The sequence below is a fragment of the Notothenia rossii genome (assembly GCF_949606895.1).
Source record: "Notothenia rossii genome assembly, chromosome: 4".
NCBI lineage: Eukaryota > Metazoa > Chordata > Actinopteri > Perciformes > Nototheniidae > Notothenia > Notothenia rossii.
The window spans coordinates 9,725,886-9,746,283 of NC_136902.1; the positions used below are offsets into that span (position 1 = coordinate 9,725,886).

Below are 20,398 nucleotides of genomic sequence, written 5' to 3' on the forward strand. Positions count from 1 at the left end.
CTTGTTATGCTCCTTTAGACTGCTACTCCACTACGTTTGTAAGGCATTACTTTTAAACTAAAAACTCAACATTCACATATATGAAAGGTTAACAAACCCAGAAGCAGTTTATTAATTAAAATAATCTCCACATTTACCAGCTGTGATGAACGCATCAATAATCATAACTTAATTTCATATTTATATTTCTGACATGTGCAATTACTCTTACAGTACTCTTACTTTTGGTACTCAAGTATATTGATATGCCAATACCTTTAATTTACTTAAGATTTTGAATAGCATTAAATATAGGTACTTCTTCGTCATCGACTATCAAACATTAATGCTGTGCTGTGCTGAAACGTGCAAAACTCAAGTGCGTGTATCTGCGCATGCGCGTGCACATGTTGCTGTTATGAATGGATCTTGTCGTTTTGAAAGAAATATTGCTCATCTCTGCGCAACACGCTTTGTTTTCTGTATAAACCTGTGGCTGCTGCGCGGATCTCTGCAGCAGTGCGCCCCCCCCCCCCCCCCCCCTCTCCATGGATGTAATCTCTGACTCCACAACAGGTAGCTCCTCTTTTGATGTCCCAGACTCAGTAATCCGTCCAGACCTCGCAGAGCATTTGGCAGGAGAGTCAGAGCAGTACTCCTCCATCGCAGAGTCTCTGGGTAAGTCTCAAATCTGAATCTTTTTTTATTTTAAAGTAGACCTGGAATGGAAACAACTGTTGTTTGCTTTTAAAAGCAGCTCGGAGTAAAGTAGTGCGCCAGTGTTGCCTTATTTGTATTCTGTTCTAGTTTTTCTCCTCTATAACATCCTTCATGCATGAGTCCAAACTTGTGTTTTAAGGTGTTTTTCGCGCTCAGGCGTCAGAGCTCTGCTTGGTCTGAATTTCTGCTTGTTTTTGCCGCAGATTGATGTTTCCGCAGATCCTGCCAATTTGGTGTTTCTGGTAGCGTTAGAGTAGAAAGGAGGTGCTGCAACCCACTGTCAATCACAGCAGCATTGACTGGTGTTTATGTGCAGAAAAAAACAATGCGACTCTACTCTAAAGCTTGCACGTAAGAGAAAGGGACTGTAGAATGGAGAGAACGTGGAGGAATTGTTGCGCTATTTCAAAAACAACAACACTGCATTGAGATGTGGATCCCTGCTGCATGGTTTGACTGCAAATGAGCTTTGCATCGCTGCTTGTGCTGTTGAACATTTCTCTGCATGTCTGTGTGAGTGTGTGTGTGCATGTCGTGAGCTGCTCTGCTGAATAACAACACACTGCTGCTGCGAAGGAAATCATTACTGCGGGAGAGCAGGAGGTGCCAGACGTGTGTGTTGTGTGCGGAAACAGCATACCCTCAGGGGGATCTGTGTGTCTGTCTGTGTGTAATGGACATTGTTTGAATGTGTGGGGATAATAATCTAGAGTATAATCATTTTAATCGCTTAATTGTGTTCAGCTGCATCATCTGAGTTACTGTATGCATTGACTTGAAGATAAATGAAAGCGGGATTTAAAATGTCAGATTGTCTTTGCTCATCGGTTGCTCTTATATTCATGTATTATGGGCTTTTACTGTATACAGGTACATTTTGAAGAGATTTGTAACACATATGAATTGTTGAGGCTATACTTTGGTGTTTATTTATACCTGTAACAAGGTCAGTTCTCTATATCAAGAGTTAATCCCTTATATAAGAGAAAAGAGGCCAGGAAACTAAACTGGGTAACCTGCTCATTCAAAGTGCTCCTAATCCTCCTCAGGACATGTGGTTTTATTGGATAATTCCCTCCTAATCCTAATGTTTATTAGTGAAACAAATGTCTTTTTTCTTGCACAATAATGTGTGATGATCCTAATTGTGCAGGAAGCTTATTTTGGAAACATCATTTTGCTAATTATTATATTTTCAATGCATTTTTGACGATGCAACAGAAAACAATCAATGCAACAGGTTCTTATTACTTTTCTCCTTGTTTGACTTCTGACATTTTATCAATTCATACACTATGTTGTCATTTAGACCTGGTACAGTTGGCCTGGCTTTGCACAGCTTTATAAATTCCTGTAGGATTTTAAACCCTAACCTTTTGTCATCCAGACAAAGAAAGCTCGTCCTCTGACGCACCAACACCTGCATCCATCATTTAAAGACTGTTTAATAATCTCTGATTATGATTAAGAGGTGGACCTTATGTGTTCTTTCCTTTCTTCTTCTTTCTAAAAGAAGTCCCTGTTGAAGTCTGCGCAGACATGTGTCGACAGGAGGGCGAGTGGATGAAGGTCGTCGACGACATCCAGGAGGTGTTCGACTTCATGGAGGAGCTGGGATCGTGAGTACATTTATTTGTAATATTTATTGAGCGGACTGGTTTTACTTTCCTGTTCTGTTGTTGTAAACACTACAGAGATTCTTCCGTGGTACCTCTGGGAATATTTAGCATTTCTGGAGGTTTAGTTTGAGAGATATTGAAGTCGATCACAGTGTCCCATGTGTTCTGACTTGCACGTGCCGTGACGATAAAGCCTCCACATGCTGTTTGAGTCTGAGGACAGATGATTGGATTGACATGCTGAGGCCTACTTTACCGAGGACTTAGTCAACAAGATGCTTTGCCCGTGAGAGGGTTAGTCTGTCTGTCTCCTCATGGTGTCCTCATGGTGTCCTCATGGTGTTCTCATGGTGTTCTCATGGTGTTCTCATGGTGTTCTCATGGTGTTATGTGAGTCACCTAAGCAGGTCAATACAATTATCAAAATACATCTATCTGTCTTTTAAAAATTGAAATTTTTTCTTTAACGTTTCCTTGAATTATGAGACTCACAAAAGAAAAGAGAAATGTAAATACAAATTTAAAAATCTGGTTGCAAAACAAGTTGAGCTGCAGTTGAATAATTGATAAGTTGATTGACGTTGAAATAATGAATACTATATTTTGATGACATTATTTATTATTTAGTTACATTTTTAGGCAAGAATGCCAAATTTGAGCTAGATTTTGAAACTTTATAAACGAAACAGCAGTACTGGAAGACGTTTTTACTGTAGATATTTATCTTATGTACAAGTAGAAATAGTACAGTGTTCAAATAAGTAAAAGTAAAAAAGTATTTGCATCAAAATATGCTTGAAGTACCAAAAGTAAAATAACTTATTATGCAGATTGACTCATTGTCAATTTAAACCATGTATGTTACTAAAGTCCTATTTAAGTATTGATTATAGGTTGTATCAGTAATCAATATAGGCACATTGACTAAAAGTATTCAACACGTTTAATGGAGTAAAAGCAAATGATCTACCTCTGAATTGTAGTGGGGTAGAAGTACAACGCTTCAGAAAATGGAGATACTCAAGAAAAGTACTTCTACATGTTACAGTACTTGATGGATGTACTTTACACCACTGATGGAAACTGTGCACAGTCTTAGCTAACAGTCTCCTGACCTAATTTCAGTGAAGTGAACTCAGCAGGTCTTTTGGAGTATTTCTCGAGTGTTTGGGGAACAGCTGCTCAGAGGCCGACTGTAAACAAGGGAACGATGGAGTGATTGCTGCTGCTGCTGCTGCTGTGTGTAAACAGAGCGATATGTGCCGAGGGCCGAGGATGTTCCAGAGCAGCGGTGATTGCAGAGTGAGGAACGAGCGAGGCCCCTAACCAGCACAGGACATGATATATTATGTGGTCCAATTAGTGTGCAGTAGGGCTGCAACTAACGATTATTTTGGTAGTCGACTAATCGGTCGATTATTTTTTCGATTAGTCGACTAATCTAACGATTATTTCTGTCACACCCTCCATCTCTGCTTCCTGTGGGCACGGCTCCTTTTCCGGGCTCCAGTGCATGTTCTACCTCAAGTCTGCACACCTGTGAATGTCACCCTGTTGTCCAGTCCCAGGATCAATTCAATCGCATTTTATTCTTGTCATTTCGCAGACCCTTGTTAATTATTATTTTAAGTTTGGAATTAATTACAGCGTCCATAAAGCTCTAGTGTGCTCTACTACGCTGTAAGCTTGGCGCTGTTTAGCAGCTCGTTGGTGGACACGCAGCCTCAACATAACTGACATAGCGTTTGCTTAGCAAGCATTAACCATGAGACGTTCTGTTTTCCAACATGTAAGCTAACGTAAACATGACTATGGCTAACTTGCTCAAACTTACCCATGATCCAAAGTAGCAGTCCTCACGGTTCCAGGGTGCTTGCGTTTTAAATGCTCGTGCATCACTGTAGTGCTGCCGTGGAATGCCAATTCCCCTTTACAAATTCTGCATTTCACTGACTTCTTTGGCTTGTCGTCTGTGAAATACTCCCACACTTTCGAAACTCTCGGTCTCGCTTTTTTGAGCTCTTCATCACCCTCATTCTCTCTCCTTTCCGCCATCGTTCGTATTCTTTCTTCTTTGTTGTTAGTACAGAATGCAGTCATGGCAGACAATGGAGAGTATACTGCCCCCAGCACTTCCTGTAGTGCATTGCAGTTACAAATGAACATTTGCGCAGTTTTGAATTAACGTTACCGGCTCTCTGATTGTTTTTATACGACGCGTCGACACTAAAATTCCGCGTCGACGAATTTTTATGATCGACGTCGTCGATTATGTCGACTAATCGTTGCAGCCCTAGTGTGCAGCAATAACGGTGATTTCCCCAAACACAAAACAGTTCTGGAGGCGTAATGGAAAACTAGGCGAAGATATATGAACACACTTTCTCCGACACCTCATCTAACAAATTAATCATTGTTATTCATTTTGCCTCCACTGTGACCTATATTATTTTGTCCCCATGCTTTAATGTTCAAAAAGCTCTTTATTGTTCTCATACTGCCTGTGCTGCAGCACCTCTTTTCACCCTCTGTCTGAAACCAGAGCCCAGTTTGCTCTGATTGGTTAGCTGGCCGGCTCTGTTGTGATTGGTCAACCGCTTATAGATGTCCCGCCCCTTAGCCTATCACATACAATGTGTTTGAGCGCTAGCTAATAGAAGTGAAATGCTAGCTCTGTTCTGGAAGTAAACAATGCGGTTGCAGGCAGGGGGGTGGGGGGGGGGGTGGGAGAGAAATATGTTTGCCTCCGTAGATGATTGACATGCAAAAAAAACTATATAACACAAAAACCCAAGGGAAACCCAAAAAGCATAATAGGCTTCTTTAAAGGTGTCAACAGTGAACTCTCCTGCTGTTTCGCCTGATCTCCGCGACACCCTTTCTGTTTTCCATCATCATAAAAAGGAAGCTAATCCAAAAGGGACAGGAGATCGCGTAGGACACCAATCACAGCCTGTCCCTCGGGCCTCATCACACACAGACAGTGTAAACAACAACAACAACATAATTGTTTCCTGGCAATCAGGGTAATCTCTTCAGGGGTGAATTCACCTCTCAAAAAGCAGAGCAATTTTATTCTCGTTAACATCTGTGAATTTTAAGCATCCCACTTTACACACTCCAGTAGTGTTATTAGCCTTTGTCTTTCTTGTTGAATATATATTTATATATGTATAAATTCTGTCTGGTATTAGCTTGATTGATGATTTCTCTTGAGAGACACGATAAGCTTCGAGGAGACCCGCGGAAGAAAATGAGATGTTGTAACCACGGAGAAATCAGTTGTGCAACGGGATGTGAAGAGCGGTGATGAAGCTGAGAGACAGCTCCTTCCTGTCTGCCTCCCTGAGAGCAATCAGGCTGTTTTTAATAGGGTGTGAATCTTTTGGTATCTCTCAAATCTATATAAATAAATATCAATATAATATAAATATCTATAAATTCAATTTAAAATCAGCTCTCAATTAACCACACACATTTCAGACTCTGTGTTTATTATCCCTCCGGAAACAACTGAAGGTGTGGCTGATCATGGGAAGAAGCAGAGTGAAGTGTGAATAAGATCAAGGCGTTTTCATATTTAAAAAGGTTGATTTCAATGTTGAAAACACACAGATTATAAGATGTAAACATGCTCTACTTAATTCAATCAACTGAAGAAGTATTCAGGAATAACAAGCTCAAGTTATACAAGATAACTATAAATATTAAACATTTAGCATTGACTAACTAGGCGCATTTTTATTTCTCAGAAACGATATGCTTATAATGACTCTATAAAACTGGTATTTTGTGTGATTTTTCAACAAATCATGGACTGGATTGCTGATCTTTAATCAAACATTAAGATATATTGCCACAGAAACCCATTATAAAATAAAAAATCAAGAGAACAAGTGGAATCAAAACATGCTAAAATAGAATAAGACAGGTTTAAAATCCAAAAATAAAAGTGCAGCCAAGATAAGAATAATGATTTGATTTATTTGAAGGCAGTGGCGTGCAATAGAAGCACTATCTATGTTTTTTGATCTAACGAACACAGTTATTTTTAAAGAAGAAGAAAAACAAGAAGAGGACCTTTCATTATTTATCCCACCAGGGGAAATTCACTTTTCATCTACATCAATACTGACATCGTCCAGCGGGGGATTGTCTCTCCACGTTAGATAACCTCCCATCATGCCTCAGGGTCAGGGTCATCAGCACCCAGAAGGCAAAGCGACACCTGTCTGCCCTTGACCCCCCCCCCCCTCTGACCCTGTTCCCCAACTCTCTGTTCCCTTGCGTAAGGGATAAAGCACCTAATCCCGCAGGTAGAACAACTATTCCCAGACAACTCTGAAGATAGCATGGACACGGAGCAGCATAATAAGCCTCTGACATGTGATTGGTTAATCCACAGAGAGCTTCAGTGCAGTTTAATTGAATCCCTTGATATTGCTATTTCTGCCGTGTGTTTATTTGTATTCGCTCCGAGGCCGTTTCCACCTCTGTGTGGCGCAAGGAGGCGGAGAAATGACATGACGAAACTGTCAAATGTATAGAAGAAAAACAGGAAACATGTTGTAAACACTGTAAGCGTGTGAAGGTGTAATGTGGCTAACTTGGTTATGTACACTTGTAACACACACCTGCCTACCAGCACCTTTTAAACTCACAATTTATGGTTTTACAGGGAAACAGTCATGCATTGTTTACATTTGGTTTTTGAATGTATATAGACGAGCTGTTCCCCCCTGTTTCCAGACCTTATGCTAAGCTAAATTGCTAATTTCATCAGAGCTATATTGAATAGAAAAAACGTGAGTCGTATCCATATTTTCATCATCCAATTATCTGCCTGAGTCTCTTCTAAAATGTTAAATTAGTTTAACATTTACCTATACAGACTAATGGGACTCACATTTATCTGAATCAAAAATACGTTCATTTTAAGGCTTGCAAATAGATCAAAATTGCTGAAAATCATTCGCATTTGACCTATAAACACAATAGAGAAATGAAAGCATGGAAGACATTCTGATTGGCTGAGAAAAATGGAAAGTAGGTCCATTAAGAGGCAACTACTATGTGCTGTCTGTGGGGGAAACTTCTGAAGCAATTGGAGTCAGCACTCAAAGAGAGACACGATGGAGAGGGTTAGGGTTAGGGGTTTATTTGGAGCTTCGGCCGGAGAATAAACAAAACATGTCACGGGCCACGGTCTGACAACACGGTTGAGAGGCCACAATCAATTCTGAAGGCCCCTTCTGTAGCTCCAGGTTTTAACTAGTTCAGAGCGTAATAATCAACAGTCTTCAATAGATAGACTAAACAGCTGAGGACACTGAATCACATTTGTTGTCGCTTATGGCTCGGGGTCATCTACACCCCGAGAAGGATGTGTTCCAGGTGTCCCACAACAATAACTATCTCTGACCGACAGTTGCCCGGTCACAAACTGGTAACAATAACAAAATGCTAGGGCAGCCCCTCCTTAAGGGAGATAGCATGCTGCCCAAGGCTGGGCATCTGCGTCAGAAGGCGAAACGTAAACATCTATGGAAATTATTCCCTGACACTGTTCTTGTCCAAATATATTATTTACAATCCCATGATTCTAATAAAGTGAAGCTTAATTTCTCCTGCTGTTCTTCTTTTCTCTGATGTTTTCAAGAGGCCAGTGAAGGCATCATCAATAACTCACTTTCATTGTGTTTGTGTTGTTGTTGATGAACAGCGGGGCGTTCTCAGAGGTGTTCATGGTGAAGGAGAAGAAGACGGGGAAGTTGTTTGCCATGAAGTGTGTGAAGAAGAAACAGACGCGAGACCTCAATCTGGAGAACGAGATCGCCGTGCTGAGGAGGTAATTAACGTTTGCATTTTTAATGAGCGTCAAAACATCTCATATTCTCTCAGTAGTCAGTGTGCAGAGGAATCACACTGATCCATTTCTGTTGTTTTTGTTGAAATATGTGAATTATTTTGTGGGTTTATAGTTTCTTTAATCTTTTACAGTGCAATTTTACTTATTCTGTACATGTTTTAATTGTGTACTCCAATAAATATATACTTTTATTTTGTTAATATGTCTATATTTACTGTTTACTTCATTTGCAATGTTACACAATTTCCCAATTTGAGATAAATAAAGTTTACATAATGTAATTCTATCTGATGTAGTCGAATCAAATGACATTTACTGTCTGTTTATTTATTTGTTTTAATCATTTGCAATGGCTTTTCTACAAACAGCTTCAACAAAATAATTTTCCAATATAAGATCAATAAAGTAAATCTAATGTAATCTTATTTGATCTAATGTAATCTTATTGTATTTAATGTTATCTGATCTAATGATGGCACCTTTTCGTTTCCCTTTTCAGGGTCAAACACGACAATGTGGTGGGGATGGAGGATTTCTATGAAAGTCGGACCCATTACTATCTCGTCATGGAGCTGTGAGCGTCCTTTACATTCTTATTCAAATAATAATAATAACTTTATTTGTATAGCACCTTTCATACAGGGGATTGCAGTTCAAAGTGCTTTACATCAGTAAGAAATAAGAAATACAATCAGTGTAAAACAAGCAGCAAGAGCAAAGCATAAAGTGGGATGAAATAATTAAAAATAAAAACATGGAGAATAAAACATAGAGAAATAGTGCAATGTCAATCACAGAGAATAGTGCAGTATAATAGTGTCAAATCAGTAAAATGCTTTGGTAAATTTTAAAAATGTAAAAATGCCTAACGTATTAGCTTCCCTAATATTGTTGGGTAACGTGTTCCACAGTTTTGGGGCGTAGTTTACAAAGGCTGCTTCCCCGATCTTCTTATGACTCTTTCTGGTGACCTCTAATAGACCTGCATCTGATGATCGCAGTGTTCTGGCGGGTGTGTAGTTTATTAGAGAGTCAGCAATGTAGCTGGGGCCTTGTCCATTTAGAGCTTTGTATGTGAGGAGAAGCACCTTAAAATCAATTCTAAAAGTTACAGGAAGCCAGTGTAGAGTAGCTAAGACAGGACTAATGTGTTCCCTCCTTTTGGTATTCGTTAGTAGTCTAGCTGCAGAGTTTTAAATGAGCTGGAGTCTTCCCATAGCTTTCTTGGGGAGGCCAGTGAATAGTGCATTGCAGTAGTCTAGTCGGCTAGATATAAAAGCATGAATTAGCTTCTCTGCATCCTTTTGATTTATGAATGGTCAAATGATCAGATGAGCTAAGAAAGAATAATAACAGGGACATTCGATCACATTTGAATGGCAGTGGTGTTTTCTCTTCAGTGTTGCAGGCGGAGAGCTCTTTGACCGTATTCTGGACCGGGGGGTGTACTCGGAGAAAGACGCCAGCAGCGTGATCCGCCAGGTGCTGCACGCCGTGAGCTACCTGCACAAGAACGACATCGTGCATCGAGACCTGAAGGTAGTAATCAGATACTATAACAATAAGTCTTACATTCACTTTGGCTAAAACACTTTCAATCACCAAAGTTAAAACATGTTTCTATTCAACAGCATTGTCAAAGTCAACTTTATTGTCAATCTTTCAGTTTGTGTGTACAGACAGAGAGACCGTTTCCCACAATCACGAATATAACAAATACAAATATGTATATACCTATGTATATATACACAATCAACAGACACAATTATACATATGCAAACATTAAGACATAAATAAAAGCACAGCAATCTATATATACTAAATAACAGTCACTTCAATATCTTTGGGACATTTTGTCCATAGCAGCGTAAAAAGTGTCTGGTGCTGGATTTGAGTTGGGTCGTTGGGGTGAAGCCACATTTCAAGATATTTACATTACAATGTGTATGCAAGTATATTTAGTAAAGATAAGCCGCTTGATAAAAACAAAAGTAACCAAAAATGTCAAAGTTGAATGGAAAAAGGCACCACAAAGATAATTAATAAATACAACTGTTTAAGTGCCCGAAAGTACTGAAGCACAGATGTTCATTAATGTCACTTTAAACATGTGAAACCAAAAGATAGGAGATCAAAGTGTTCTCAAATATACCCAATGATGTCAAAGATTGTATCGTAGAAGACAGGGCAAGTTTATTTGTAAAGCACATTTCAACACAAGGCAATTCAAAGTGCTCTACAAAAATGAAAAACATTAAAAGCATTAAGTAATAAGGCGCGTTCACACCAAGTACTTTTCCCACAAAGGTTCCTGAGAACTCTTTAGTTCTCATGGACTAAGTACAGATCGCGTTCACACCGGAAATTTGTTCCTGGGGGTGGATTAGGCAAATGAAGCCGCTGACGTCACTTCTTCTTCTTCTGCTTTGGGTTTACTAGCAGGCCGCAAACAACTTCACGGCGTATACTGCCGCCCGAAGTCCCCGGCCGGAAGTCCCCGGAGTTAGGGACCGCTCCCATGTTTTATGTTGTGTTGTCATAAGTTAGTCTCTCTGCGTTTCTGCGCTGGGCTAATGCTAATGCTAATAATGCAATGAGAGGATAATAAAATGGCGGCTTCACAAACGTTTTTGGGAGTTTGACGGGGCGTGGTTTGCATTCCGCCCAGCCAATCAGACACAGGAACCTTTTTCTCCCACGAAAGTCCCTGCTCTCTAGCAGGGACTGAAAAGGGGGTAAAAAAGGTTCTCTAGAACTAATTTACTAAACTAAATCGTAATTCTCAGGAACCTTTGTGGGAAAAGTACTTGGTGTGAACGTGCCTATAGTGCATTAAATTAAATGTTTGTAGTGTCACATTTCCCGTACAGAAATGAGAGTAGTGCAAATTGAAAGAAGGATTCTGTTTGTTTCCCTGTATGTAACAAAAGAGGGGTAGTAGTGCTATTTCCTGTAATAAGAAAACCAAAATGTGTAAAATGGTTGTATTGTTAAATCTTCCCTCCTTAATAAAGAAAAGAAAAAAAGAAATGAGAGTAGTTTATCATATCAAACTCAAGAAAGAAAATAAGTGTACGGTGTTTCCCAGAATTCGTGGTACAAATCCATTATCAGCCGTGTCCCTTTCAGCAAAAGAACATCTTGAGGCTTTGTTGCACCACAGGAGAACTGCTTTGAGGTCATGAGTGTGTGTGAAGAGCTGCTGTGTGTGTCCCTGCAGCCGGAGAACATCCTGTACTACAGTCAGGACGAGGACTCCAAGATCATGGTCGGCGACTTCGGCCTCTCCAAGATGGTGGACAGCGACATCATGTCCACCGCCTGCGGCACCCCGGGATACGTAGGTGAGGAGACATGAGAAGTTACATTTCATATATTATACTGTCACTTACACCAGTTTTATTCCTTTAATTGTATTTTTTAAATAAATAATTTTTTATTATTGTTGTTATATTATTATTTTTCGTTGTGAAATCTTATTTGATCCTATCTCATGTTATCTTATTTTATTTAGCTGATGCTTTTATACAAAGCAAATAAATGTTAGTATTGCTGTAATATCAGTGTAATAAATAATGTATGAACACTTTGTGACGGTGGGAGGGCTTACATAGGTCTGAGGAAATATAGGACACACACAGAAGTGTCAATATTAAGACAGTTTTCTCTGCATGCAGGCCTAAAAGCAACAAATGTGAAATGTCTTCTTGTTTTCCAGCACCTGAGGTTTTGGCCCAGAAGCCGTACAGCAAGGCGGTCGACTGCTGGTCCATCGGAGTGATCACCTACATCTTGTAAGTATAACGCCATTGTTAACCCTCCTGTTGTCTTCCGGTCAAATCTGACCGATTTACTACTTCCATCAATCATAACTTTTTTGTTTCACATTTGATTGCATTAAGGCTTTATGATATCCTTCACAGTAGACATTTGAACATATACAATTGCTGATCACCACTTTCATTGAATTGTGGATGATTTAGTCCACTTTGTAACACCCATGATGTTCCCGGTCAATAAAGAAAAGGAATCAGTAACCATCCGGATCAGATAAAACACACACACACACACACACACACACACACACACACACACACACACACACACACACACACACACACACACACACACACACACACACACACACACACACACACACACACACACACACACACCTCACACACACACACACACACACACACACACACACACACACACAAACACACAAACACACCCACTCTAGATGTGTCCCCCCCCCCCTATGTGCCCATCCCTCCACATGGATCACACCTGGCACACGCAGTACATGTTCAGTGTCTATTCTTTGTATATTTACTGCAGTTGTTCATGTATACCAGTAGTCTGATACAATATTTACAGTTTGAAAGCGTGTTAAATGACATTTGGTGATGATTAATGGTTTTTGTGTTAATGTAATAGCAGTTAAAACAGGACCGTTCAAATTTGACCGCGAACACCAAAGTAAGGGGGGGGGGGAAACGAAGACAATAGGAGGGTTAATGTGGGCACATATAACTAGACTAAGATAGAGAGATATATGCAAATAGACTTTTAAGATTGTAAATCAGCTCCGGGTTTTTCTTTCTTAAGTGGATCTCAAGATTAAAAGCCAGTCATGCACACAGTTAGCTTGATATAGAACAATGAGGCAGGGTAAAGTCATAGCACCACCCATCTACTGTTCACACTGTTTTACATAAGATCACTAAATAAAAAAAAAACAGAACTAAGAAGTAACATATGTTGACGGTGAAAGATACACATCTGTAGACTATCTGTCATTGAACACTATGAAGGGCCATTACAGCTAACATTTAAAAGTAGGATATTATTTACATTGAGCGTGCATTGAAACCAAAACGTTCCTAACTTTACTGAATGCTTGTGTTTCAGGCTCTGTGGATATCCCCCTTTTTACGAAGAAAGCGAGACAAGACTGTTCTCCAAGATCATAAAGGCGCAGTATGAGTTCGACTCGCCCTTCTGGGATGATATTTCTGAATCTGGTATTTACACTGAGCATCAACACATATATCATTTAGAGCCTGTTGCAGCTGCTTTATGCATTCCCCCAGCTCCAGCCCTAACACGTGTCACATTTTGATCCGCAGCAAAAGACTTCATCCGTAACATGATGCAGAAAACTCCCAGCCTGCGCTTCTCCACTGAAATGGCACTCAGACATCCCTGGTGAGTCTCCATCAGCAGCAGCACCACACCGCAGAGGGGTTTATACACACATTGGTTACTAGGGACATTCATTCAAACTCTGTGGTGATCATTTCCATTATCTTATCATTCAGTGTAATTGGGAAAATAAACCACATGAAGAACTTTTAAATATGACATCCACTTAGTCACTTTAAGAGGCAATTTATTTGTTTGTGTGTGAAGTGTGTGTTGTACGGTGTATGGTGAGTGTTGTTTTATCTGTCTGTGCCAAAGACACATTACCATTTAATATACATTCAATGTTCAACCAAGTATGTTGAATCCTAATCTGAATCTGAAATAAAATGCAAGGTAAACATAGAATATATTGATGTGCATTTCCAACTTAAAAACCTAGCTCTAGCTTACTCATTATCAAATAAAAGTTAAAGTTAAGTTAAAGCCTTTTATTATACACAGAGTACAACGAGATTCAGAGAGCAACTCTGTCCCAGTGTGCAAAAAATACACATACATAACACTAAAAAACACAGCGATAGGACAGACAACATAAACAATCATAAGGGGGGGAATAAATAGTTAAACTTATTGATATAAAATAGTATATAAAGTGTGTTTTGCATTATGTGTGGTGGTTAAGCAGCCTGACCAGAAATAATGCAATTTTAAACATTTCTTGACATATTTTTGTATTTATTTTTTCTCTTGTTAGTTCAGTTATCTACTACTGTTATTCTTTACTCAGTCCAACAATGAGCCTAAAATAGAAGATGTTTTAGGTTTATATATATTTTTTAATAACAGTGTACGCTGACACAGATGTTTGCATGATCAGGAAAATAAAGTAAATTCTTTATAATCTCTAAGCTGCTAAAGTAAAAGAGGCATCTCATCCTCATTGTCTCTGGATATTAATTAAGACACTAACAGTTTGTTATTGGCAAGTAACTCTTAAATTGTCTCGTCTTTTACCCTTACATTACTTTTATAATAGTAGTAAATAATTCCCTGCAATATAGTTAAGATTGTGATAAAGGCAGTTCTTTTCACAATACATCATCTTTAAACTACTGAATCCTGGGTAAAATAACACAAAACATTTATTTTTTGAAGTTATACAAATCTCAAAGTAATCCCAAATAGCAGCTGTTGTTCCTCTACAAAGGACAGTGAAACAACATGTTCGATTTATGACACCTAAGTGAAACTACAACCAAAATAACCAGCTATTACAGGAGAGTATCCTCACAGTGTCAGGTCACAGCGGATTAGCACTACCTGGAAATATATTTAACCGTTCTGTTTCGTCATCTGTTTTCAGGATTATTGGAAAGACGGCGCGGAGCCAGGACATCTATTACTCTGTCAGCGTTCAGATCCAGAAGAACTTCGCCAAGTCCAAGTGGAAGGTTAGTCTCTCAGGGCCTTGATGAGAGGATCTAATTCAGAGGATTAATCGAGGGCCTACCGAAATCCTTCCTGATTAAAGAGTTCGATAAGATGTTGTTCGGCAATCAGTGCTGATTGTGCACTTCATTGCATAACAGGGCAGGGGAACAATGACTAAGAAGTGAACCTAATGTCTGGAGTGTAGCAGGAACATCGTGTAAGCTTCAGTAGATTTAAGCATTAACCCTCCTATTGTCTTCGTTTCCCCCCTTACTTTGTTGTTCGCGGTCAAGTTTGACCGGTTCTGTTTTAACTGCTATTACATTAACACAAAAACCATTAATCATTACCAAATGTAATTTAACACCCTTTCAAACTGTACATATTGTATCAGACTACTGGGATACATGAAAAACTGCAATAAATATACAAAGAATAGACACTGAACATGTATTGTGTGTGCCAGGTGTGATCCATGTGGGGGGATGGGCACATGAGAGCGGGAAATGTGTCAAATTGTTCTGTGTGTGTGTGTGTGTGTGTGTGTGTGTGTGTGTGTGTGTGTGTGTGTGTGTGTGTGTGTGTGTGTGTGTGTGTGTGTGTGTGTGTGTGTGTGTGTGTGTGTGTGTGTGTGTGTGTGTTTGTGTGTGTGTGTGTGTGTGTGTGTGTGTGTGTGTGTACCAGGTGTACCGGACCGGACCTTTGTTACAAAGTTGACTAAATCATCCAAAATTCAATGAAAGTGGTGATCAGCAATGTTATATGTTCAAATGTCTACTGTGAAGGATATCATAAAGCTTTAATGCAATCGAATGTAAAACAAAAAAGTTATGATTGATGAAAGTAGTGAATCGATCAGATTTGACCCGAAGACAACAGGAGGGTTAAGAAAGCTGTTGATCTACAGTTGAACTACAGCAAAGCTACCCAACTAAAACTCATAGAAAAATTAGTTTAAACTACCAAAGAAAAAAATCAAGTTGTCAATGTATATGATGCGGATATCTAACAATATCTAAATGAAAATGTCAAATGCTAGTAAAAAATGGCCGTCGATTGAGTTTCAAATGAATTAAGGTCATACATAATCCCCACAAAAAGATCCCACACAAATATTTAACTTATATTAAAATAAACTGCAGTTTAATTAGAATAGTAAAGCCACAATAAAATGAAATATTTGATTTATATTCAAACAAAAAGAGGGTTCAATAACAGTAGTGCAGCAAAAACTATTATTTATTTTTCCAGCCCAAAAATAGTTTGTAGTCTTTATAGTGTACTAGGTAGTATTTGAACTACTTGAATCACTAATTATGAATGTAGTTCAACCCCCTCACACAGGTCTATAGATATTTGCAAACTTATTTGATCTTTTTATATACATTTGTTTTTATATTGGGGATTGTGGGAAACAGTATTTCGATCTCTCTGTCTGAACACACAAACTGGAAGATTGACATTAAAGTTGACTTTGACCTTTGACTGACTTAAGATCTCTTTTTGAACCTCTTGTCTTTGTTCACTTCCCAGAAAGCGTACAACGCTACGGTGGTCATCAACCACATGAAGAAGCTGCAGCTGGCGCACACTGAGCAGCTCCTGAACAAACCCAGCGTCCCCGCCATCAGCGTGACCCCCCCTCCCAAGACCCACAGTCGGAACCTGGATCTAGACAGACCGGACCCCCGGCCAACGCAGACCAACGGGAAGCTGAGCGGGTCGGTCCACATGTCGCTGCCCACCAGCCCCATCGAGCCCAAGAGCCACGTGCACGCCCTGAAGGCCTCTCAGAGCCAGGACGGCCCACACCACGCGCCCTCCATCGCCGAGCAGGGCAAGAACGTGTACCACTCAGAGCCCGCCAACCTCAACGAGTACGTGACTGTTTCATCTGATGTTGCAAATTAGAATTTTTTAATATCACATCCGGAAATATGCATGATCCACCAGACTCAGGGACAGCTTCATCCCACAGGCCATAATAATAATAATAATAATAATAATAATAATAATAATAATAATAATAATAATAATAATAATAATAATACACTTTATTTGTATAGCCCCAAAGTGCTTTACAGAAAACATAACAACAATATTAAAATAATATTAAAATTAATACAGAACAAGATCAAAAATCTACAGTGATAATATGTTCAAATAAAACAATTAAAAAAACTAATTAAAAATGTAAAATAAAAACAAAACAGAACAAAAAATCTGTGAGAATTGAAAGTTAACCCAAATTAAAAGCCATATTAAAAAGATAGGTCTTTAAACTGAGCTTTTGAAATAACATCCATAACGTCTGTTTGCAACTTAAAGATATCAATATTCCAATTACTTGTATATAGACTTGCACTGTGGGAGGAGCCTGTGTCCTAAGACCTTCGTTGTCATAACTACACTGTAGCTACTGTATGCACACATGACAATAAAAGCCTTGAATCCTTGAATCTTAATTAAACTTCTCTCTTCTAATTCCAGGTACGCTAAAAGCCGTATAGCTAAGACGGTGCAGACTGGAGTTTGCTCCGTAATGTGAAGGCTGCTTGACGTTTACCTGGAGACATTTGATCTGGTAGGTTCAAGTAATACATATTCATGACGTACAAATACATTGTAGCTATATTTGAATCTCTATTTGATCAAGTGTAACTATCCTAAGTCAAACAAACGTGGCCCGCTGGTGTCATTGATAACATAAACAAGATTTCCAGAGCAGTGTGACGGCCTCATGTCACTCCGCCATCATTTATTGTAATATTTACACCTGTGGTTTTCCTACTGTGATCGGTCAAATATGTCTTTAATGAAATCAACTCAAATGTTTTTGATATAGCCCAATAACACATTTATCTCAAGGGGCTTTTGTTCATATCAACAAACATGAATGAGTGGGGAAGTCATTACAATAAAATACATTTAAATACATTATAATTAAATACAATTCAAATAAATAAGAAAAAAGTTAAAACAATAAGAACAAAATAAAATAAGAAAGAAAGGAAATAAAATAAAATACTCATACAATTAGAAAAAACTAAATGGAGTATCGGACCCAGGAGGATGTTCATGGCAAGCCTGAGCCTGCTCTTACTATAAGCTTTAATATATAGAAGAATTAAGCCTCTTCTTATATATTCTTATGAAAACTGAGACCCTTTATTCAGTAAATGGAGTTCTAATGTCACATCATTTCCCAACTTCAGTCATAATAGATCCAAACAGCCATGAGTGTGCACGGCTCTCTGTTTGACCATTTGAATATCAATATGTCTGACTCTGAAGGTCCTGTGCATGTTTTGTGTAAATGTCAGCTCATTGCAGGTGTGTGTGTGTGTGTGTGTGTGTGTGTGTGTGTGTGTGTGTGTGTGTGTGTGTGTGTGTGTGTGTGTGTGTGTGTGTGTGTGTGTGTGTGTGTGTGTGTGTGTGTGTGTGTCTAACCCAGTGTGTGTGTTTCCTCCCTCTGCAGGTCGGTGTTGCAGTGCTGACTCAGCATGCAGCTGTTTTGTATCAGCAGGTCCCCGCACGGTGATGAGAAGTGGAAGAACCTCTGACGGACTCTAACGGTCTGCGAGGTCCTCACAGTCACTGGGACGTTTTAATTTTCCTGGAAAGAGTGCCTAGGAAGCTACACAGAAGCCCACACCACACACACACACACACACACACACACACACACACACACACACACACACACACACACACACACACATGCGCACACACACACACACACACACACACACACACACACACACACACACACACACACACACACACACATGCGCACACACACACACACACACACACACACACACACACACACACACACACACACACACACACACACACACACACACACACACACACACACACACACTCACACACACACTCACACACACATGCACAGGGTAGGCTTCAGTAAACAGGGCAGTTCAGACAGTGTTGAAGAGACTGAAGCTCCTTCATGGTGAAGCAGTCTCTGAGCTCTGAACGCCTCATGAAGGTTAAATCACAATTCCTGTTTGTTTTGATCAGGAAGTTTAATTCATCAGTGCACATTAAATGTCAAGATGTATTCAGATTGCGGATATGTTTCAGAAAATACACACAACGCAATAAGATAAATTATTGTACATCATGTGTAAAATATTTTCCTTTCTTCTTGCAAATCTACATTTGTTAGCGCAATAGAATATATGAAACTGCATGTCTGCTGCTTTAAATATATACATATATAAACAAGCCATAATGATATAAACTCATCCGAATAAACTCATTTTTATTCTTTGTGTTGATTGCTTATCGGTTTTATTTTTTTTATTTCTAGTGTATTTCAAATCCTTTTTTAAAAAAGCAAAAAAAGCTATACAGACAAAAAACGTTATATATTTTCAAACAGTGTAAATGCCACAAGTGTATCAAGTATATATTGCCAACTCATAGCTTCCACATGCCATCAACCTGCTAGAATATAATGTGTGATTTATATTCTCTGTGATAGGTGTTGCTGTAAGCGTTTCATCTAGTAGTGTTCCGTTTCTCCGCTTTGTGTTGATGCATCAGCAGTTATTGATCTAGTCCATGTTTTAGGATGGATCCCTGTGTGCTCATAAATAAAGCTTGTACAGAACCTGCATTGAGTTTGCTCTGCCGTTTTTTTTGTCTCCATTTTTACTATTTCTTGTTTGAAATGACTCCACACCAACCATTAAAAAAAATACTTTATATGAATAATGAAATTGACATCCGATAAAACAAAGTGAAATGTTAAATCGTGATGAGGTTAAGGTATTAATGCATTTACTCAGTATTATCTTATCTCTTATTCCTTTTATTTTGCTATATTTATTTTTTTCATTTCCTGTATTGACATGTATTTGTTGTGCTTATTCAACACAGATCATAATGAAATAAATAGGAAACAAAAGGAAGAGACTCATATTAAACGATATTTTGCAAAATTACAAATTCTAAAAGTCAGTAAACATCAAACAAAACAAACGTTGACTTAATGCAACACACACAAACCCAGTGTTAACTTTTCCTTTTCACGTCTACAGGCCATATAAAACCTTCTATGTACACACACACAAACACACACACACACACACCGAACACACACACGCCTATAACATTGTTGACTTGCTGAAGACCAGAGACAGAAGGTCCATTCAAGCAGAAGGAGCCAGAATTATAGGGCAAAGGTCTCCAAACAGTCTCAACCTTTTCTCAGAACTGGCGAACAGACATGCTCAGATCCCAGGCTGCTCAAAGAGGAAAGCTATTGACAGTGTATTTATAGAGATATTACCAGCAGCGGTTGTGCAAAGTGAGCTTTATAAAACGTTCTAACGGGGGAAAGGTTGTTCTTTTATTTGGCCACATTTCCTCACAGCTGGGCAAAAAACAAGGAAGAAAAATGGCACCAGTTGTTTGGGATTAGAGTGTCCCTGTGTTCGTTTTTTGTACATGGGGTTACATTTGTTCCAATTTTATTGTAGGTAAATCAGTAAATGTAGAACGCCTTACAGCAGGGGGGTCAAACTCAAATACACAGTGGGCCAAAATAAAAAAATCGGTACTAGTCGAGGGCCGGACTGGTTCAATGTTTATTGCAAAA

The 20,398-nt window shown here is 39.0% G+C and overlaps 1 protein-coding gene across 4 annotated transcripts; it reads left to right on the top strand.

The window, feature by feature from the left end:
• The first annotated feature begins 509 nt into the window (after positions 1–509).
• Positions 510–19,412, top strand: camk1gb (calcium/calmodulin-dependent protein kinase IGb). Of its 4 annotated transcripts, none has more exons than XM_079675466.1 (13): positions 510–657; positions 2,213–2,318; positions 8,041–8,166; positions 8,687–8,761; positions 9,588–9,726; positions 11,408–11,531; positions 11,906–11,981; positions 13,102–13,214; positions 13,320–13,398; positions 14,702–14,789; positions 16,303–16,646; positions 17,260–17,353; positions 18,248–19,412. In XM_079675466.1, the coding sequence occupies exons 1-12, from the start codon at positions 528–530 to the stop codon at positions 17,315–17,317; spliced, it is 1,458 nt and encodes a 485-aa protein (XP_079531592.1). In that variant the 5' UTR covers positions 510–527; the 3' UTR covers positions 17,318–17,353; positions 18,248–19,412. The 4 variants fall into 4 exon arrangements, with proteins under 4 accessions (XP_079531592.1, XP_079531593.1, XP_079531594.1 ...); XM_079675467.1 differs by having other exon boundaries at positions 2,216–2,318; XM_079675468.1 differs by having other exon boundaries at positions 520–555.
• Positions 19,413–20,398: the final 986 nt, after the last annotated feature.